This window comes from Herpailurus yagouaroundi, unplaced genomic scaffold, assembly GCF_014898765.1.
Source record: "Herpailurus yagouaroundi ecotype Mexico unplaced genomic scaffold, PumYag 187, whole genome shotgun sequence".
Lineage (NCBI taxonomy): Eukaryota > Metazoa > Chordata > Mammalia > Carnivora > Felidae > Herpailurus > Herpailurus yagouaroundi.
In genome coordinates this window covers 8470306-8492440 of record NW_024412418.1, presented here as the reverse complement: position 1 = coordinate 8492440, position 22135 = coordinate 8470306, and the positions used below count along the sequence as shown (strand labels likewise).

Below are 22135 nucleotides of genomic sequence, written 5' to 3'. Positions count from 1 at the left end.
CTCTCTGCTCCTCCCTTGCTCACTCTCTTTCTCTCTCTCAAAATAAGTAAATAAAAACCAAAACAAAGCTTAAAACGATTTGGACAGGGGGCAATAGCGGGATGCGATTTAAACAAAGTTTAAAACACACAAACACACTCTGACGCTGCTCAGGGTTTACATACACGCGTAGCGAAAGGATGAAGAAATGCTTGGGGGGAGAAACATGGCGGTCTCCTGAGTGAAGGACTTGAGAGGACTTTGACTACCTTGGTCGAGTTTTATAAAACTCGGCAGCGGCTTATGAGTGTTTACCAGATTGTTTTTTGTGCATATAGGTCTAAAATGTTAAGTGAAAAGAAAGAAACAAGACACCAGGCACCTGACCTGGTTGGAAATTATTTATTTACCATTGAAAGGTCGGTGTTCCCCAATGTGACACCAGACGTATGACTACAACGTCTCATGCGTCTTTTTGTACTTCAGTTCATGACTGCGAAACAGACACACGCTTAGCACTGACAACAGCAAACACAGGCGGCAGAAACAAATCACGAAGACTAGGTCTGTCTTTGGGGGGGTCCTCGCCTCGATCTGGCTCGGGCTGGGACTACCTCCCTCCAGGACTCCTTTACACCCCAAAGGAACTGCCCCCGGGGAGCCTCTCTTCCAACCCCACCCTCTCTATCCAGCGTCATTTGGAGCGCTATGTCACTTAACCCACACCCAGAGTCATATCTCAAATTGAAATGGACGGACACGCACAAGGACTCGAGCAATAGACACTCAGCAAATACACACTGATTTGATGTAAGAGGCAGAGTCACAGATGAACGGGGGCGGACTCCCATCGCCATCCAGGTCACCTTGGGGGCCACAGGCCGGTCTGCGATGGGTTCTTGCCTTATTTCCATCTCGCTCCATGCCCTTCTTCGAAAATGCTCCCTGACCAAGCACAAGGTGTTCCTTTCAGAAATGATCGGCTGAAGTCACACGGGCCCAATTACTCTAATGGGGGGGGGGGGGGTGAGTTGCACGTGTGTCTGCTACAAGGTACGCGGAGGCAAAGATCACCAAGTCTGTCAATGTGGCGGTCTGGGACCTCTGGGCGATTGAAAATGCACCAAGACGGAATTTTGTTGGAAAAGCACGGCCATTACAGTCTCTTCTGTCACTAGGTACATGTACAGGTGGCTGGGATTTGTCATTAGGTGATGGTAGCACTTACATGTGAATGTTCAGGCCGACGGCTGAGGTGTCTGCTGCTTTTGCCATTGAGAACTCAGGACAGACGGACTTTTGTGCCACTCGCAGTGTCTCTTCCTGCCAACCCCCTATCCATCCTTCATTCATTAATTCACGCAACAGACACTCATCGGGGGCCCATGAGCTAGCTTCATTCTGGGTCCTCGGAACACACAGGTGAAAAACCTCCCGCAAAAACCCATCTCGTTCTGCGCAGGCCTGCTCCGTGAGGTGGTGGGTGACACTACGATGTGCTACGGTGGCGTCTGACTCTTACTGGGGCAGCCTTTGGATTGGATTCTGGAAAGCGCAACGCTTGAGGTACAAAGAACGGAGGCAGAGTTGATCTTTCTGGCGTCCGAGGCCCTCTCCGGCCCACCTCAAACATCCTTCAGTGCGACTGTGAGGCAGGTGCATAGATTTATAAGGAAGTAGAACCCGTGTTTCCTGATTTTAAGTCTAGAATCCAGAGTGTTGTCCATTGGAGTAGCGGATGTTGCCAAGAAGAGAATACTGGTCAGCTCTCGTAGGAAATGTTTTGTTTCCTTGTGGCTATGCCAACCCCAACAGGCAGACCAGGGCATGAGGGGAGCCTCAACAACGTGTTAATAAGAAATCGCTAGCAAATGCTTTGCCTAAAAAGCACTTGGCAGGGGGGTGGTCCACCTTAATGAGCAAGACCTCCAATTCTGAAAGCCTTTCCAATTAAACAGGGATTCGATATTTTTTTCTGTTTCTTCGGATGCTTTTCTACTTCTGCACGGGACGGGCAGATCGTGACAGAAGGTGATAAGGCCCCTGCTCAGATTCTCAGGGAGAGGCCAAGCATGGCGGGAAAGAAGCACGGCCCTTACCCATCTCGCCTCGGGGTCCCTTGTGGGTCATAGGACCGGGTGACATTTGAAAGCCCAGAGTTTGGATGTCCCGTAGCAGAGTTCAGATGCAGAATCCATGGTTCTGGAAGTGCCTGGGATGGTTCTGGCGCTTTCCAGTCATGGTCAGCTGCCGTCTTGAAGCGTCAAGATGATCTGTGGGTGGCCTGAGCGTTTGTTTTTTTGGCCAGAGAATGCCGACGGCTTCGGAGCACGATTTCATCTACCACCTCATTCACAGATACAGAACTGCCATGTTGCTGGTCCTGTTTTACAGATGGCCAACCACGGAACCCAGGGATCCTGGTTCACGGGCAAATATCCCACCCCCTCGGCAAGACGCATCCTTTAACTGACGATGTGGACAGCTATTTGGAATAAGAAGGTAGGGATTTGAAACCCAGGCTGCTGGTTACTTACTGATTCAAGCGACAGGCCCTGAAAATTCAGGAAGGGAGGCACACTCTCAAAAAACTCTCTCTCCTCTTTCAAGTTACCTTCCTTCTCCACATCTACGGAGCTAAACATAATAGACTAAGTTAATATGTGCCCCCACCCCGCCCGGGGCCGCGCGCGCGAAGTCCTCCTGGAAGGGCTGGCATGCTGAGAGATGCATCTGTCTCAGAGGGTCACTTGGGTGATGTCGGTGGATGTGACAACTAGTGCCTCGTGACGAACAGGCTCGTCACGGAAGATCTCCCCAAGTATAACGTGAACCAAGTTTGAGATGAAACGATGGGGAGTTATTGAACAAAAAGCACAGAATTCAGCCCCAGAACAGGATCTGAAGGGCACAGATGAAAATATTAAGCATTAAAATAGTCAAATGAAAGAAACGGACAGGCCTCCCACATTTCACACTGCCCGCTGAGATGTCCTGCACTGGAACTGGCTGCCCCTGGGGACTGCAGCCCCGACAAGGACTGCGAAAAACCTGTCCGGAATGCCGTAGAAGGGATTTCTCCAAATGCGGTGCTCCAACCTCGGCATCAAAACCCCTCGGTGCTGGTTAAAAATGCAGGTGCCTGGGTTTCGGCCGGGAAGATCGACTTGGAATGTCGACGGGTGGGCCCGGGGAATGTGCTGGTGATTCTTTACACACGAAGGTTTGAGAACTGCTGGGTTCCTGCCGCGACCGGGTCGGGGGCGTGATTTAATGCCAATTTCATCCCACCCCGACAATCCCTGATTCTCCGAGTTGATCCAGGATACTTTATTTCCTCCATCATTTTTGCAACGCCTCTTTTTAAAGAGCCACCTTCTGCACGCACGTTATTCCCCACCTTAAGCTCTCTCTGCATCCGGCCGGACCCCACCGGCCAAACCTGCCCGTGGGCTGTATCTGACAGGCGTCTCTTCAACAGCACAGAGGAGCCAAACGCATTTCTCAGTGGGACCCAAATGTCCCGTGTCCACCCCCGGCCCTGCCTCGCTCATGTTTTAGAAATGAGAGTGTAAGAAGAGAGGGGCGGGGTCCTGGCCTTTGCAAACACATCTGTCCCCCGGGTGTCGGGATGAGGATGGGGCACAAAGAAGACGTCGCGGAGGACAGCGGGGCTGGAGGGGCGGGGCTGTGCCCGGCAAGGGAGGAGCCAGGCAGCTGGCTACAGACGCAGCTGGTGCCACATGGCGATCTGCCTCCGGGGGTTTTTGAGCATTTCCTCCCAGTGGCTGCGCTCGGAGCCCGAGGCGTGCAGGCCCAGGCTGCAGCGGCCAAGCGCACAGCTCTGCCCCTCCTCGTCCTGGCCCAGCACCTCCAGCTCCACGCTGGAGGCCTGCAACAGGCCATCCGGCAGCTCGAACATGATCATCTCGTTCCACACGGGGTTGATCTTGTGTTTGGCCCGTTTGGTCTGCTTCTTCTTCAGCTTCTGAGCCTGGTGCTTTAAGGTGACCTTGACAGAGACATCTGGGGGAAAGAGAGAGACAGAAGGGTAAGCTGGTGGGGGGGGGGGGCGGGTAGCGGGCCCAGGATGAGGCTCCCCCTCGGGGCTGGAGAGACGGGGTCTCCGGCTCAAGATGTGCATCGAGGCTCCCTCTGGGCACGCCCCGCTCTCACCGGGCCTTGCGCTCATTCAGTTGTTAAATGGCCCCCGTGTGGCACTAGACCGGGGGATACGGCAGAAGTTCCTGCCTCCACAGAACTTAGGCTGTGGTGTGGAAAGCACCCAATAGCATAGTACATCCAGGGTGGTCGTGTGGTGGCCCAGGCTTGGGTCAAGCTAGAACCACCACCTGCCCTGAGCCCTTCCACGCGTCTTCAGGTCCCACGTCAAACCGGGCCCAGGATAATGGCTCAGCTTGATTTTTAAACTCGGATCAGAAAAATTAAGCCACCCCCATGGCTTCACCCCATTGGTCTGTCCACGCGAGCATTCTGGCTGATTATGAAGATAGAAGGTCTTCTCCTCCGTTGTTTTATAAATTTCACTTGAGGGCCCCGGCTTCACGTGGAGGACGAGGGCACACTGCCTTGGCCCCCCCAGGGGCACTGCACCGATGGAACTGTCCCCCAAGACAGCGGCACAGGTCACTGGACAAGCTCTCACGGAACATCACAAGGCTCAGGACCCGGACGATGTTTTCATTTGTCAAGGTTCCCGAAGCTAATGTGAGAATAATTGTTACTCGGTATTCATTGCTATAATTATCATCCCCGGGGGGCTAGTTTGTTATTTCAGCCGATAGATTTGAGAGACAAAGTGTTGTGCTGTGATTGTCCTGACAGGAGCTGTAAAAATAAATAAATAAATAAATAAATACAAATAAAAAAAGAGTAGGGGGCAAAGAATTGTCTGGAGGGGAGGAGAGGAAGCACTGAACTCTGGCCTTTGGCTCAGGAATCTGTCAGCGAAACCAGTTCTGATTTCTTTTGCCCCAAATTGTTTGCTCAAAGGTAATGAATGCGGTGGCAATTCTCAGTTTGTGTCCTGCTATAAATATCTATTTATTTATCCCCTGCTATGAGCACTCGGCTCTGGGTCCAAGCCGCATACTGCTACGTTTCCGGCCCTGACAAGAGAGCCCGTTTCGGTCCCCAGACTCGGGGTCTGTGCTGGGGTATCCAGAAGCAAAACCTGAGGCTTCCAGAACGTTGAAGAGATGCTTATTTGGGTATATGGGGCACAGATGCCCGAAGCTTCAGGCCGCCTCAGCCCAGGCACCCACACACCTTCTGCCAGCATCCGTACTCCGCTGGTGTGGGGGTGGCAGGTTGACAAAGACTGAGAAGAGAGAAGAGGCTGGGGGGGGGGGGCGTGGGGCACACGGTGACGGCCAGCTGAGACAGGAGGACCTAGCCTTCCAGACAGCAGTTGGTGAGATGAGTCCAGCTGGGTGTGGGTGATGGGCTAAGCTAAGCATCTTCTTAGCCCAGATGCTCCAGTCCGTGGCTCCGGTCCTATCCTTGGCTTCCTCTGACCCGTGGGTAAGACGGGTTCCTCTCATGGATGGATCTGGAAGGTAGGAAGCTCCAGGCAGCTCACACCTGGGCCCGATGGAGGGATCGGCCCAGGAGTAAACGGATAGGAGTTTAAAGAAGGGAGTGTGTTCTCACTCACCCTTCCCCAGGAGCGCCTTGGGCTGGTTGGAGTGGAGGTTCTTGGCCTTAATGAGCACGACCAGGAGGCGGTTGGCAGCTGGGAGATAGCTGATGGATAGAAGGACCTCTCCAGTTCCTGCAGATGGTTCCTGAAACAGAAGAGAGGATACAGGAGGGGAACCCATCAACTAAATGCTCAGCCTGGGGTCACACTGGACCTGTATCCAATAGGCATCCTAGAAACCATGTACCCACCGAGGCTGCTTTCTTACAGAGGGAGGAGGGCACCGAGGAATTCTAAGTCGCGTGTGCCTCCATAAGAATTTTTCAGTTGCCGCAAATTGTGATTTTCCAAATTATCATATGTTCAAACCCAACTTCTAAAACACATCAAAGAGATGCCACTTAGGATGTGGCAGGAGCAGAGGGTCAGGACCCCTTCTCAGCCTTCGCCATCCCCCACAAGTTCTTGGGGTATCTTTATAGAACACTAGGGTTCTCGGGGACACAGTTTGAGAACCGCTGCATCGACCCGTCAGGTTCCTGCGGCAGTGGGGAGTTGCGATTCCTTACTCTGTTTGAAAAGATAATTCCTTCCAGCCCCTGGAGGGCTGAGAGTCAATAATGTGATGTACGAATGCGGAGCAGGGCCTTGCCTGGTCAACAGAACGGCCAACTGTGTCAACAAAAAAGCCGGGCATGCGACGTTAGGAGGGGCACCAGAGACCTCCGGCAATAACCTCGCTTTGCAGGAGGTGCTGACGCCCCCTGTCAAACAGCCAGCACGCCTTTCCTCCGTCTGTGGCTCTACAGAGTGTCTCCGCTGAAATTCCTACAAGAATCTGTTTGGAATTTCAACAAATCGACTGAGGGACAAAAATGACCCAAAAAAGGCCCCCACAGGAGGCAGACAGACGCGTGCCACGGTCGAAAGGTGGCGTGACAGATTTCAGCACCAGACCATCCGGGGCTGAGCGCCATTTACTAGCTGGGTGCCCTCCGGTCCATCATTTCACTCCCCACACCTCGGTTTCCTCATCTGTGGAATGGGAACCGTTGGCTGGGGTTATCGCCACCGGTCATCCAGGAAGGACAGCCACCACTTTTTGAGATGGTGAAGCAGGCATATTGTTTCTGGACGAAGAGGAGACAGTTTGGGCTTTGGGAGTGAGGCTGGAGGAGGCTGGCTGGGCCCTCTGCCCCCGTCACCCCTTTCCTCCGGGAAAAATGTCTTTGACGTGACTGCATCGATTCCACCGGCCCTAAGTAACCAGTCACACGACGGAATGATTTGGGAGCTGCCAGGAACGTTGGCAATGACATGAGTAACCGCAGCGAGGACTAATTAAACACTTATTATGGGCGAGGCGCGATTACGCTATCTATCCCACTAGGATGCAAGGTCCGTAAAGCGGCTCCCAGGACCCGGCCTACGGTTGACACACTGTCAACTATTTGTGAGTGCAAGAAGTAAGAGAGAGGGTTCATTTTCAGCAATGCCAGATGAAAGCTGTGCCGTCTTGTTAACAGTAGGTCTACAACCTATTGGAAAGATGTATGAACCCCAGCCCCCCACAGTGGAGCCCCAAACGCTTAGACACTTCACTTCCTGGTTCTTCTTCCCCTCTCCGTGTCTCGGGCTTATTTTCGCGGGCTTTGCGATGAGCGTGTGCCAAAGAACAAAGGGAGGAGGGACTGAGAGTCTCTGTGTCACCTCAGGGAATGTACATCTGCTCCAATGAGACTGATTTTTGCCTTACATGGGCATAGACGTCATCTGAGTGAGGCTGTAACCTCTGTAGTCCTCAGCCAATGAGGAACCAGGGGCGGGACTTCACGCTAGGAGATAAATCGTCTGCTGTAACTGCCCCGGGTGTGCCTGTCCCTCAGACACCCGCTCTTGCAAGAACGTTGATTAAAGCCTCACTCCACTGTACTCTGAGTTTCGGTGCCCCTCCTCTGATGGGGCCGGTGGACTTATTTCTCACAGTGAGATAGAAGGGTGAGACGTCTTACTGAATCTTGACAACAGTCCTAGAGATACCAATCTTGTCTCCATTAAAAAAAAAATTTTTTTTTAACATTTATTCATTTTGGAGAGACAGAGAGAGACAGCGCATGAGCGGGGGAGGGGCAGAGAGAGAGGGAGACACAGAATCCGAAGCGGGCTCCAGGCTCCGAGCTGTCGGCGCAGAGCCCGACGCGGGGCTCGAACCCACGAACTGCGAGATCGTGACCTGAGCCGAAGTCGGACGCTCAACCGACTGAGCCACCCAGGCGAATCTTGTCCCCATTTTAAGCATAAGATCTTGATGCTTCAGAGAGCACGTCCCCACCTGAGGTCATGTAGCCAAAGTAAGAGAAGTAGCAAAACTGAGGTCTGGTCTGATACCGAAGACCAGGTCCTAAGCCAGGGCTCTTCAGACCTCTTGTTCCACAGCGAAAGAGCCGGGCCCAGGGACTTGTCCGGGCACCCAGAGGGGCAGCAACAGACTAGGGTGGACCACAGCCTCCCGATTCAAGGCTGCTTCTTGGAGGCCCATGGGTGACCTGTGCTGTAGCCACAGGATGATCCGGCTTAAACATCCTGCTCCCCTTGGACCAGGCAAGAGGAGCTTGGTCCCATCAGCTCATGAAGGGCTCGTCACCTTTGTATAGGGTGCCAAGGCCCTGGATGAGCCCGGCCGGCTGCACCCCAGCCAGACAATTTTAGCAGCACCTGCCAGCTCAACTCTGCTGCTCCAAGTACCTGCTGACAAAAATAACCTTCTTCACCCACACCCTGCCCCCCATCTTTCTCTTGGGCTCTCAGCAAATCATTCGAGATGCCCTCGGAGTGGGTTGCTCTATGATCCCTGATGACGCACACGCCACATTCGGGCTGAATGTCTTCCGGCAAGAACTGGCTGGCCCCTCCGTTAACCCGTTCTAGCCCACAGAGGAGCGACGCAGCCACTGAAGGCTCTGCCCGCCTTGTTCACGTCAGCCCACACCCTCGAGCTGGGGCCAGGGCCACCCTCACCTGCCGCGGGGCGCCAGCTCCTAGGTCGGACGGCATGCTGCAGTCGCCAGGGAGCCACGAGGATGTGAGAGTGTCCTTGAGGCACAGTGGCCCCTCTGAGCATGATGAGGATTAGAATGCGTGCACTGTGAGGGCAGGGCCTGGTCCTAATTTCTGCTGTGTCCCCAGCTCCTGGCGCTGTGCCTGGCACAGGCTGGAAACCGGGCAGGGTGTTTGTGGGATGAATGAACGTGTCTTGCTCTGCTAGGGGGAAGGCTAGGAGGTCTGAGACTTCCAGAGAGATAGGCTCCCTCGGCCCTGGCGGCACCAAAGTCTCCAAAGCCCTAGGGGAGCCCCTCCACCTCCAGAGAAAGCTGCTCTACCAGCCGAATAAACCAAAGTGTGCGATCTTCTTCCCAGGCCCCCCGGGCTGTGATTCCGCACAAATCCCAAACCACGCGCTAATTAGGGACTGTGCTTCAGAACAGCCTGGTTCCAGCTGAGAGTGGCTGCAAATTTTTGTCCATTTTCTGAGGCTGGGAAAGAAAGAAAAATAAGGCAAGGAAGAGATTGTAGCAAAAAGGGAGGCAGGTGGGGACTGAAGGCGTCCGTCAGGGAAGGCTCTAGCTGATGGAGCCTCATACACCATCGGGCACTTAGACGGCATTTACATGGCACGGTGGTGAGGGGACAGCACAGGACTCACAGCCAGGCCAACCCGGTCCCGAGGTCCCGCTTGTAATGTCCCAGCTGGGTGACCCTGCAAGGGTCACCCAGCTAATCTAAGCCCCAGGCTCCACGTCTGTAAATGAGTCACAGTGTCACCTTTACCAGGCTGCTCCGGGAAAGAACTGGGGTAGAGTTCCAAGCACAGCAGCTGATAGATAAGTACCCCCAAATGAATGCACTTTGTTAGTATTTTATCACTCTAGCATGGGAGTCAGCAAACTCCTTCTGTAAAGTCAGGTAGTAAATACTTAGGACTCTGTAGGCCACCCAGTCTCCCCGAGAAGGCACCGGCCAGCAGGTTGAGACTGGTCTTCTAGAAGGTTCTCTCTAGGCTCCACTGTGGCAGCCCTTGGATAAGGCCTTGACCCCAGAGCCTAAATAATCACACACCGTCCTACAGCCCTGATGTCTCCGACCCCTCGCTGCAAATCGATGGTTTGCTCTCCAAGAGACCCCTCTCTGAGCAGTGCAGCCTTTCAGCAGACCTTCCTCTCACACCCTTGGCTCCCCTGACAGCAGAGCGCTGGGGAGAACCATGCCAGGGCTGGTGACAACAGAGAGCACCGGGCTCTGGGGCTGTCCCTAGCCCAGTCCATCGTCCAAATCCCAGTACAAATGCCATTTCGCACCAGGCCTTCTAGAACTCTCCATCAGAGTTAGGTTAGGCCTTTCTTCCATGTCTTAGGATTCAATGCATGTCCAATATCATCGTTGTCCTTGTCAATGTCACTCGTCTGCTCCAGTTTATGCCTCTGGCCTGTAAGTTCTGGGTAGAAGGATTCCACACGGTGCTCATCTCCCCAGCAGTGCCTGGCACACAGCAGGGACACAGGGAATATACGTGAATATAAATGGGGCCATTACTGGGGCGCCTGGAGGGCTCAGTTGGTTGAGCATCTGCCTCCTGATTTCAGCTCAGGTCACGATCTCACGGTCATGAGATCGAGTCCCATGTCAGGCTCCATGCTGGGTGTGGAGCCTGCTTAGGATTCTCTCTCTCTCCCCCCTCTGCTCCTCCCCCACTTACTCTCCCCCCTCCCCCCGAGCATCAGAGCCAAATCACACATAATGTGTTTTCCATGATGGCAGGGGGATCTTACATGGCAAGCTAGAAGCAAAACCAGACTCCAGAAATTCCATAGGCTGGGCTGAGTCCGCTCCAGCCCTCCACCCTGTTCACAACACCGAGCGTCCTCTCACACACGCACACGCACACGCACACCCGGGGAAGGTCCGTGACGCTTGTTTCGAGAGCCCTGGCCCAGTCCTGCTGCCGCATGCTCCCCTAACAGGGTTCAACTTTCCTGGTGCGAGGTCACCCTACCTTAACTGAAGTCTTCAGCTCACCCCACTGGGCGGCCCCCAGAGGCACAGACACCCCGTCCAGGCCCAGGCGGAGCTCCCCGACCAAGCTGTGGCGGGAGAAGCGGTCGCAGGTCCGCAGGGTCAGCAGCAGGGTGGCTGTGGGGAGCTCCTCCTCAGCCAGGGGGAGCGCCAGGCCTTCCTCCCACATGGTGTGCAGCTGCCGCTTCTTCAGGGCCGTCTGGGCCTCTGCGGTGCCCGTCCTATTGGCCACACTGCCTTGGACATAGCAGTCACAGCCTCCATCGTGGCCACTGGTCACAGCTGCAGCCAAGGAGATAGCAACACGGACGTGGGACTTTCTCAAGGACAAGGGTAGAGGAGAAACACAGGCCTGCTTTGAGCTGCCGCATCCAGCTGAATGGCCATGACCTCAGGGGTACAAAAGCCCCAGGGCTGACCACCTTGGCTTTGCGGAATCCCCTTTCAGTAAGACACTCTGCCATGGGAGAGCCTCCGAGGTGGCCAATGTCAGCACACGCTGGTCTTCCCCTGGAGAACAGGGACGTGACTGGCTGCTTCCCGGAGCCCTTCCCACCTCATGACTCTGAGGTTTCCCCAAGATGCCGGGGCCCGCAAACTGCTGAGGGCTTTTATGCTCTGATACTGTAATTTTCAAATTTTTTTTTATGTTTATCTTATTTTTGAGGCAGAGTGCAAGTGGGGGAGGGGCAGAGAGAGAGGGAGCCACAGAATGGCCCATTGTCAGCCCCAACTCCTTTGCAAAGTCTTAGCTCTGTTTGCTGATGGCAAAATTGTTGGGGCAGAGAAACCAGGGGCATCCTGACCCCTTGGACCAGTTCTTGGATTATAGAAATTTTGCTGACCATTCAGAACACCCTCTTTATCCCCCACAAAGCCCCGTTCAATGTCAAAGGCACCTGTGGCAGAGACAGCTAGCTGTTCACCAAAAACCCGTTTCCTCTTTTTGCTGAGCACCTGCTAAGCCACATTTCCCATGCTCCTTTGCATTCAGTGGCCATGTGACTGGGTTACAGCCAATGGGGGCTGAGCAGGAGTGATGCATGTTCTGTGTGGTCATGGCTTTTAAGGGGTGGTTGTGCTCCCTCCCTCTTCTTCCTCTCTCTCCACCTGCTAGATACAGATGACAAGGGGGCCTGAGAGGATAACGGGGCCCCTGATGGAAGGAACCTGGTCCCTGAATCACCATTTGGAGGAAAGAGGTTTGAATCACCATTTGGAAGAGAAAGAGGCCAACCAGGATTCTCCACTTTGAATGTTATATGGGAGGGGAGTGGATTCCGCCCCCCACCACACACACACTTCAGGGTCCGTTCTTTACCGAGTGCTAATCCAGCACTGAATGCTCCCTCCAGCCTCAGGTGCTCCCATTCCTCCTATACAGCTCCTCCAGGGGAGACGCACCCACGGAAGCCCATGAAAGTCAAATACAAGTAATACCTTCCAGGCGAGTCACAAACAGTTCCGCCTTCTGCTGGTCATAGTCCAAGCGGTAGTGGAGTTTGGGGGCTTGGTTCCAACTGGCGGCCTTCTCCGGGTTCCAGGCCTCTATGACACACACATCCTCTACCACACCTGTCCAGAGAGGTAAGGCCGTCACTGCCACCCGCACTATGGTCCTTGTTTTTCTAGATCCTCTCTTTCCCATGTGCTACCCATGCCACGAATGGAAACCAAAAGCGCTCTAGCCGGAGGCCAAGTCATGGTGGCCACCCCAGGGTGACACCTGCGGTCCTGGGATTACATGTTAAGGGACCGTCACAGCCCAGTGCTCAAGACATGGCCTTTGGTGTCACACAGGAGCTGCCACTTAAGAGTTATGTGACCTTGGACAAGCTACTTGACTTCTTCGAACCTCAGTTTCCTCATCTTTGTAATGGGAACGATAACAGTGTCTCCTTCCTAGAGTTACTTGCATTAAATGATTCAGAAGTTCCCCCCAAACCACAAATATCGCTCACTCTGCCCCTCACTGGAACAGGAGTCAAACATCTGGAAGATTCTCGTTAGTCAAACATAATACGAGAATTAAAGGATCCAGCAGCTGTAGCCGACTCCACTTCGAGCAAATTGGAACTGAGAAAGTTTTGATTCTCAGAACAACTTTAGAGGGTAGAAATTTAAAGGCCTATTTAATTTCCAAAATGGCTTGTTGTGGGGTTCCTGCGCGTGGGGAAAAATTCCTCTGGTGCGTGTAAGTAAGGAACAGACTGACCACGATGTGAGCAATGCGTAAAGCGAGACCGTCCTGAACACAGGACTCAGGTGGCTCCCAGGGGCGCCACAGGGATGATCACAGCTCTCCCCTCTCAGGCTACCTCAGCCTTCAAATTCAAAACCAAATCAAAGCCAGACCAAAGCTGGCACGGCTTGGCAATGCAAGAATAGATTCTGCTTCCAGAAACAGAATTCTGAGCTCCCCGGGGGGCTGAGGATCATCACTGGTGGGAGCAGGACACGTTGGCCATCACGGGAACAGTGTCCGATGAATTTGGCATCCTCGTCGCCTGCACTCCCTTGCCTCTGGTCAATATTTGCTGAAGAATCAACTCCTGATAGATGTCTATGGAACCAGCGTTCTGGGGTGGGGAACAATGATGAACGATGGCAAAGAGAAGACAAACTAATGTGTTCCAAATTCTTTAAAGTTCCAGGCTCTGACACGCTGCCCTGTTCTTCCTGGTGGGCAGCATCCAATCCTGGCTCCCCCCGAGCTTTGGGAAACCCCCTCTTGTGATTATGATTACTACCCCCAACGCTCCACGTGCAAGCTCTTCCTCACCCTCGGATCTTAAGCTGTCGGGTCCTCAGTGGGTCTATTTGACATCTTTTTAAAATGCGGGGCTAAGAGCTGGGCAGATGCGTTCCTGCCACAGGCACCTTGCAAATCGTTCTTGAAGAAACGCCAGGCTAATCGCTGTGGTTCTGGGTGGGGGGCGGGGGCACCGGCTCACCGGCCAGCATGCGCTCCAGTTGGACCCAGGCCAGGAGATGCGTAAAAATTGGGGTCAACGTCGGAGCCAGTTACGCTGCCTCCCCTTGTCCCGTCTGCCTCTCCAACCACACAAATAAAACCCCAGACCACACAAGAATCCGTTCTCCTGGATGTGTTTCTTGCCTCCTTAGGACAGCCTGCACGCTCTTTGGGGTAGGGGCTGTGCTTGCTTCGCGTATCTGCCCCAGTGCCCAGCACAGCCCTGTACCGCGAAAGGTTGCTGCATCTCGAAGTGGACGCTGATGAGAAGCAGGATAGAAACAACAATGATAACAACACGCTTTGGTTACACCTTTGCTGCCACGCCCTGGGCTAAGCACTTTATATGCATTATTTTATTTACACTTTGCAACAGCCCTCCCGGGAAGACAACAGCAGAATCCCATTTCAGGTACGAGGAAACTGAGGTCCGGAGAGGTTAGCCACATGACCAAGGCCCCACGAGGAGTACGTCAAAGGGCAGAGAATTGGCCCTGGGACTCTGGAAGCCCACGCTTCACTCATGGCCCCTCCACGTGAGTTGAAAAGGACTCTCCACTCCCCAGTCGGAAGCTGGAGGCCTCAGAGAGAAGCCGGGTAGCAATAGGTCCACAGGAATAAAGGACTGTAATTCCCAGGCCCTGTGCCCCCGTGCTTGCCCAGCGTCAAATGCTGGGGCTGGCCATGAGACGCCGTGAGCCCCCCTGAGTACTGCCCGTGGAAGAACGAGGGGCAGGAGACCCCTACCATTCTGAGGAAGGATGAACAGTTCCTCTGTGACCTGCCTCTTGAGGCGGCTGTCATTCGGGGCCTGGGGGCTGGCAGGTGCAACAGGTTCCTCCGTGGTCCTCAGGGTATAGTCCGCATAGTTGATGACCTCCGGGGCTGTCACAGCCGGCCTGGGTCCGTAGATGTCTGGCAACTTGAGGAGGGCTCGGGGCTGGACGGGCTCCGTGGACTTTTTAACATTGAACTGCAAACACACGTCACTCTGATTAGTCCACGAGAAGACCTCCCGCCTGTTTTCTACCCACAGAAAGGAGAAGCCATGACCCGCCCTTTCACGGGAGGCAGAGGGAGGGCTGGGGTCCCTTTATGCTCCGAGAGGCACCACCCAAGCAGCCACAATGTCACTTTCAAACACAGCAGAATCCACAACACTGCGGTTGCGATGACATCTGGGCCCTGTTCATCCTCCCCCTTCCTCCCCCTGTCCAGTGGTCTTCTGCTGTGTCCCCTGGGGTTATCCAGGCCCATCACCTGTGCCACCTGCTTCTTGTTCTCTCACCGCCCCTCCCCCCCCCCCTTCAAGAGACCTACAAGCACTGGCCCAACCCGGCCCTACTCACCTTTCTGACATTGTCCCAGAATCTTCCCTTTGTACGGCTCCCGTCACTGGGCTCCCTGCTTCTCAAACAGGGCTGAACTCTTTCTGAGTCTGATTTCTGGACCCCAACCCCGCCCCCCAAACCACCACCCCCACCTCCACCTGCTGTAAATTAAGTCCCTCCCCCAAGCCTGTCCTTCCCTTTCACCACATCCTGCTCTTTGCTTTATAGCTTTGAGCTCGCCCCTATATTGTTATTTTTTTTTCATAGGTTGGCCTGTTTGTGTCCAGTCTTGTGTGAGCTCCATAAGCACAGAGATTATGTCTTATCTTGCTCCTTCTGTATCCATGGTGCCTGCACAGCGTCTGCTCACAGGGAGGATGCAATATAAACCCGTGGCTAGGGCTGCCATGTTCAGTTGTACGGTTTGTGCACTGCACAAAGGAGCCCCGATGAGGGGCAAGTGAGGGTTGAAATGCAGTGTGTGCACCACATGCCCAGCTGTGTGCCCTGAGGTAGGGTCTTAGTCCACCTGGAGGAAAGGGCATCTTTTTCTCTACACAAAGGCCTGCTTGCTTGTGAAGCTTTAAGTATGCAGGGCTGCGTCACACAGACCAGTGGAATCTTCTGTCTTTCCCTCCACTAGGGACTGAGATCTCTTCTACCTAAGGGATTCCAACTCATATACCAGGCAGCAATATCAGGGGTCTGCCTAGTCCCCGGGAAGTCAGGGACTGATGGCCAGACCTAGAACTCAAAATGCTGGGTGGGTAGCCCATAAAATAACCCTCAAATTGGGGCAGGTGCAGACCCACAATAGAGTCCCCCAAGCAGCCTCCTGCCCTCCTCACTGGCCCTGCTGTCTCTCCCTTCTCTGTGGCTGCTGGAGGGGCTGGCCAGGGGTCAAGGCTGCTCTGTGACCCAGGGACTGGGGAGTGTCGGGCAGGGGTGGCAGTGGGGGTGATGGAGTCCTGGAGGGGGGACAGCACTCAGAAGTTCACGTGGTTTCCAAGTGCGTGTTTAGAGTGTTTGCACAGTCTACGTTTCACGCTCCCGGGATAAATCCCGGACATTCTGCTCTCCTTGACCCTCTGTCTCCGACCGTCCCCGAGGGAGGCTGGACCTCGGTGACCTTAATTATCCAGGAATGCACTGGGGCTCAAAGGGGCCACAGGCGGCCGCCGTGCAGGTGGCCTGCTGCTGCTTTACCTCCTCTTCTTCTCAAGTCCCTAAAGGGCTTAGAGGGGATAAAACACTTCCTTCCTCTCTCGGAAACACCGCCCAGCAGACTGCAGCGCAACCGAGACTGTCCCGGTCTCTGCTGAGTGTGCCCGGCTCGCACAGGCTGGAAAAGCACTTCTGACTTAAATGGAACACAGCCGCCCAGGAGCAGACAGCGGGGTGGCCGCACACTTGCATCTAGATCGGCCTGACCCCAAAGCCCGCTGCCACCGTGGCTCCCGACGCCCTTCCCACCTTCAAGCCTTTGCCTGGCACAACACCCACTCATCAGAAACGTTTGTCACCGCTACGCACAGCAACCACCCGCAGAGGGACCTGTGCGATTTGCACACTCAGGTCCCCTCTGCGCCCTCACTCCATCGACGGTGTCCCCGGGCATCGAGGGACCTGGCCTCTAATACTGACCGTGCCACCGGAGCTGAGCAACTTTTGGCAGGTCATTGCACCTCTCTGAGTGTGTCACCTCAAGTGACACGTGATTTTCAAGGCTTGCTCCACTCCTGCACTCTGAGCTACAGAGAGGTGAGAGACACAGCTCTTTATCTGCAGGTACAGGGGAGCTGGGGAGTCAATCACACGCCGGAGAGTAAACAGCAGGCATATTTGGCAGTTTGGGGCCGCAGTACAGAAGCAGGCATCGGGCAGTCTGTATGAACAGCCCTGGGGGGAGAGCGGATGGTGTGTGCAGGGGGCAAGCAGGAGTCTGGGAGGGCCTCGGGGAGGGGCCAGGGCGTGAGCCAGACCTTGAAGGAGGGGTGGATGAGAAAGCGGGGCAGCGAGCTGGGGGAGGAAGGCTGTGCCCCTGACTGGAGCCCGGGGCCCCCAACGGACACACACGTAGACAGGAATGACATGTCTCCACGTCTTTTTATCCTCCACAAAGTGGTGCCCACCTCCGATATTTCACCCAAGCCCGAGTTACAATTATTACACTATCGGGGTGCCTGGGTGGCTCAGGGCGTTAAGTGTCTGACCCTTGATTTCGGCTCAGGTCTTGATCTCATGGTTCGTGAGATAGAGCCCCACGTCGGGCTCTGCACTGACAGCGTGGAGCCCGCTTGGGGTTCTCTCTCTCTCCCTCGATCTCTGCCCCTCCCCTGCTCGCACGCACGCACACACACACCTTCTCTCTCTGTCAAAATAAATAAATAAATAAAAAACATTACGTTTATTATATTATCACACGAGGAATCAGAAGCTCGAGCAAGTTGAAGGTCATACAACTGACAAGTGATATATAACTGAGCCTTCAGACATTTTGACTCCAAATTTGTGTCATTTCCATTGCCCTGCACCTGCTTCTCAAAAACACAGTCCCTGTTTGTCTGGGATGCTGGACGCAAAGAGAGAACGACGGGGCTCAGTTCTGAGTGAGGTTCACTCCGTGTTGCTTCAAGCCTCCGCAGAGCCTGGGTCGGCGCGCCTTCCTGCTCGCTGGCTCTGAATTTGTGAGCCCCTTGATAAGCTCAAGAGCCTGTGACAAGAGCTTAAAATGCATCGCCAGAGCACAAAGTTGGGGTGTTCCTGGTTGTCCTCCAACATCCGTTCCCTCTCTATTCTGCCTTTCCTCCAGATGCCCTGGCTTTCGGGATCCCTCCCCGGCCCCAGCTCTGGGTTGGGGCAGGGGGACCTGCTTAACGTGATCCCATGGGCTCCTGGGTACTGTTTTTAGCACAGGGGTGGGCACCTGTCCCGGAAAGCGAACCCAGACAGGCATGGCACGGAAGTAGAAGAGATCCTCTCCCCTGCTGGACAGGTAGCCTGTGGCCCCATCTGGTGACTGCAAGACGAGCCAGTCTTGGGACAAAGTTGACATGGCGGACAGGAGGGTGGGGACAACAAAGGAAGCTGTGTTCTCTGGTCACAGTGTTATGGAGCCTCCGAATCAACCAAGCCCGGTATCCCCGCTCGGCACTTCTGAGTCGCACGAGCCATGTGGTCCTTCCTGTGCGAGCCGGTTTGGGTGGGGTCTTTGTGGTTGGCAGCGGGAGCATCCTGAACTGAGACACTGCCTTTGTCATGAGCACACAGGATGCCATGACTGGTGGAGAGAAACTGCCTGGGGTGAGACGCCTCTCCCACCTCCTGAACGTCTCTGCATCCAGCCGAAGGCATCCTCATTTGCGGTCTATCCTTGCCCTGCCCTGGTAAGGTCCTGTGTGGCAATGGTTCCCTGAGGTGGAGAGCGATTTGTCGCCCTTCACTGGGGGCAGGGTCTGATGCCTGCTACACTACTCCCTTGCAAAAGCAGCTGCTGGTTCCCTGTCTCGTTCTCTTGTACAACCGTATTTATTGCATTTCAAAACCCTGGTTCCACCGCATCTTTCTTTTTTTTTTTTTTTTAACGTTTATTTATTTTTGAGACAGAGAGACAGAGCATGAACGGGGGAGGGGCAGAGAGAGAGGGAGACACAGAATCGGAAACAGGCTCCAGGCTCTGAGCGGTCAGCCCAGAGCCCGACGCGGGGCTCGAACTCACGGACCGCGAGATCGTGACCTGGCTGAAGTCGGACGCTTAACCGACTGAGCCACCCAGGCGCCCCACCACTGCATCTTTCAAACGCATCTATGTTTCCACTTAAACGACTGGAACTTCAGTGCCCCAGGAGCAGAAAAGAGGTTTGGGAGTGGGGGGGGGGGGCGCTGGGAAAGAATTATGAGTGGGGCACAAGCGAGAGCACCTGGGAGGAGGGAGGCACCAGGGGAGCGGACCCCTGGAGAAGCGGACCCCAAGGAGACCCCTGAGCTCCAGCCTAGCACCGCAGTGTGCGAGGGGTGGGATTTGGAAGTGGGGACTGTCTCTCCAAATGTCCCTTGAACCCAGGGGAAGGGCCTGGCAATGTCGATGCAGAAGGAGTCAGGGAAGGTTCCCGGTGGGGCGGACATTCAACGATTAAGGCACCCCCAATTGTGCTGGCATGGCAGGTACTGAGAGGGGAGACCCCTCTGTTGAGTCTCTGCAGATTGTCCCTGCCTCTCACCTGTCCCCTTGGGCCCCTGGCTCCTGCCGAGAGTGTGGACCCCGAGCAGCTTCATGTGGCACAGCCCCACGGCGCCTTGGGTCACGCCCCTCCCCTCTTGCCACCTGCCCGGGGGCTTCTCAGTGGCTGCTGAGGTGCGTGGGACATCCAGGGTCACTGTGGGTCGGCCCAAGGGCAACCCAGATGTGCCAAGACTTAACACTCCACAGGATGGGGGGGGGGGGGGGAGGGACTTGACCACTGTCAGCTGGAAGCCAGACCTGAATTCTTCTCCTTTCCTCCTTCCTACCCGTCCCCAAAGTATCTTCAGTCACCCCTTGGAAGATGACACCTCCAGCAACTGTCCTTGGTGCCAGGTGGTGGCCGGCTCAGTAACACCTCTGTGTCCCCTCCCCCCACCTTCCCCGCTGCATCCCATCCCAAGATGGCACTTCCTGCCTAAGAGCAGCTCAGTGGCCTCAGGGTGGGCTCAGCCTTCCCCAACCCAGGCTGAGACAGATGGCATGGGGGGAGGGACAACCCTTCAGCTAAGGAACAAATATTTATTGAGCCCTACTAGAGGCCAGGTCCTATGCTAAGTGTTAGGAACACAGAAGTGAACAAGACAGATGCTGCCCTTCCCTTAGGGGGCTGGTGTCGGAAAAAGAGAAATTAATTATGCAGCTAATGATCTGTAAACAAACGCTTAACCTTACCAGAGGCGTCAGGCGACCCCTAACGTCACAAACGTGATTAAGTTTTTCACCTAAAGACTGTTTATTAAATTGGGCTCTCGTGCTCGGGCATCCATATTAAAGCATCACGTCACCCTGGGAGCTGCGGAGGAGCCAAGCAGACTCGGCTGGAAAGGGGGACAGATGGCTTTATCCCTTATACTTGACCTTTCGAAAGCAGAGGGCAGAGGAGAGAGATTCAAACACAGAGTGTTTGGATGATGTCAAGCACAGGCCACTGCAGCTAAGCTCAGCGAAGCACCCCCCTCGGCGGGGAGCTGGGCTGGAGCGAGGGACCTGCCAGCTTCTGTCACTCTGGACTCCAGTACCCGTAACCACGCACACCAACTCGCGTACAAGAGTTTGAAATGTAGCCCGGTGGTCAGGCGTTCAAAGTCCGGAACAAGACAGCGTGGTTGGAGTCCAGGTTCCACCAATTACATGCTGTGTGATCTTGGGACCGGTTAATTAACCTCTCTGTGCCCCCCAGTTTCTCCATTTGCAAATGCTAACAACACCTCTTTCCTGGGCTTGGGTTGAGGATGAGCTAAGCAAACCAGCGTCAAGCCCTTGGTACCGAGGCTAGCATGACAAACCCTCAACAGATGTTGGAAATACTTGTTTGAACCTGAGGTCTAGAGCAGTGCTGTGCAAAGTGGGGTCCGTGCATTGAGTTCCTGTCCGCGAAGTTGCGTGTGAGAAGGTACGTAGATGCTAAAGCCAAACCGAACAGGTTTTTTGCTTCCACGGATGGTGTGAGAAGCTCTGGGGTAGACCGCACTTCTCCCAAAAGAGCTGCTGGGGCAGGTGGTTCTTCAATGGCTCCCAGGGCCCCTCACCTCCTGGCGTGCACCCCTTTGTGTAATTCTCTTCCCCTGAGTGTGGGCTGGACCTCGTGACTTGCTCCCGATGAAAAGAATACGCGATGAGCTGTCACTTGTGCGATTAGATTACAAAAGAATTAGATTTCATCTTGTCCGCTCCCTCTGGCAAGCAGCCTGTGATGTTGAGGGTGCCCTACGGGGGGACCCGTGTGACAAGGGAGGGAGGGCAGCCCATGGGGAACCGAATCCTGCCCATAACTTGGCAGTAAATCCTTCCCCAGTCACGCCTCAAGATGACCACAGCCCTGGACAGCACGACCCTGAGCCGGAGGACCCAGCTATGCTAGGACCAGATTCCTGAGCCCCAGAAACAGAGAGCTCGTGTTATTTTAAGCCACCAATTTTGGGGAGAATTTGTTACGCGGCACTATATAACGAATACATCTGTTCAGGAGAATTAAAGTATGAAAAACATAGAAACTACCACGCATGCACCGGAATGGCTAAAACTAAAAAGAATGACAACATTGGGACAGCTGGGTGGCTCAGACGGGTAAGCGTCTGCCTCTTGATGTTGGCTCAGGTCATGAAGTCGTGGTTTGCAAGATCGAGCCCCGAGTCGGGCTCTGCGCTGATAGCGTGAAGCCTGCTTGGAATTCTCTCTCTCCCTCTCTCTCTCTCTGCCCCTCCCCCACTCGCTCACACACACCCTCCCTTTCTCTCTCTGTCAAAATAAACAAACTTTTTTTTTTTAATTTTTTTTTTCGACGTTTATTTATTTTTGGGACAGAGAGAGACAGAGCACGAACGGGGGGAGGGGCAGAGAGAGAGGGAGACACAGAATCGGAAACAGGCTCCAGGCTCCGAGCCATCAGCCCAGAGCCCAACGCGGGGCTCGAACTCCCGGACCGCGAGATCGTGACCTGGCTGAAGTCGGACGCTTAACCGACTGCGCCACCCAGGCGCCCCTCAACAAACATTTTTAAAATAAAGAACGACAACCGTGTCGGCAAGGATGGGAAACAATGGGAAGGTTCATACGTTGCTTGGAAGGGAAAATAGTAAACCACTTTGGACAACTGGTAGTTTCTTACAAGTTAAACTTCTGTCTACCCTATGGCCCAGCAGTTGCACTCCTGGGCATCCAGCCAAGGAAAATGAAAATACACGTTTACACAAAGACTCACCCATGAATACTGATAGTAACTTTACTCATAGTAGCTCCCCACTGGGAGCCACCCAGGTGTCCATCAACAGGAGAATGAATAAATAAATGGTGGCTTCTTTTCATGATGGAATACTCCTCAAAAGTGAAAAGAAATGAATGACGGGTACACCGACAGCACAGAAAAAAATCACAAA

At 54.3% G+C, this 22135-nt stretch overlaps 1 protein-coding gene across 1 annotated transcript in view; it reads right to left on the bottom strand.

Annotated features, from left to right (window-relative positions):
- Positions 1-364: 364 nt before the first annotated feature.
- SYT13 (synaptotagmin 13) overlaps positions 365-22135 on the bottom strand; it is a 41898-nt gene continuing 20127 nt past the window's right edge. The window contains exons 2-6 of the mRNA XM_040495364.1: positions 14433-14658; positions 12152-12286; positions 10692-10993; positions 5657-5786; positions 365-4005 (exon numbers count right to left, since the gene is read on the bottom strand). Of these exons, the coding sequence (XP_040351298.1) occupies positions 3701-4005; positions 5657-5786; positions 10692-10993; positions 12152-12286; positions 14433-14658 (1098 nt within the window). The 3' untranslated portion in view covers positions 365-3700. The remainder of the gene's footprint in view (positions 4006-5656; positions 5787-10691; positions 10994-12151; positions 12287-14432; positions 14659-22135) is intronic.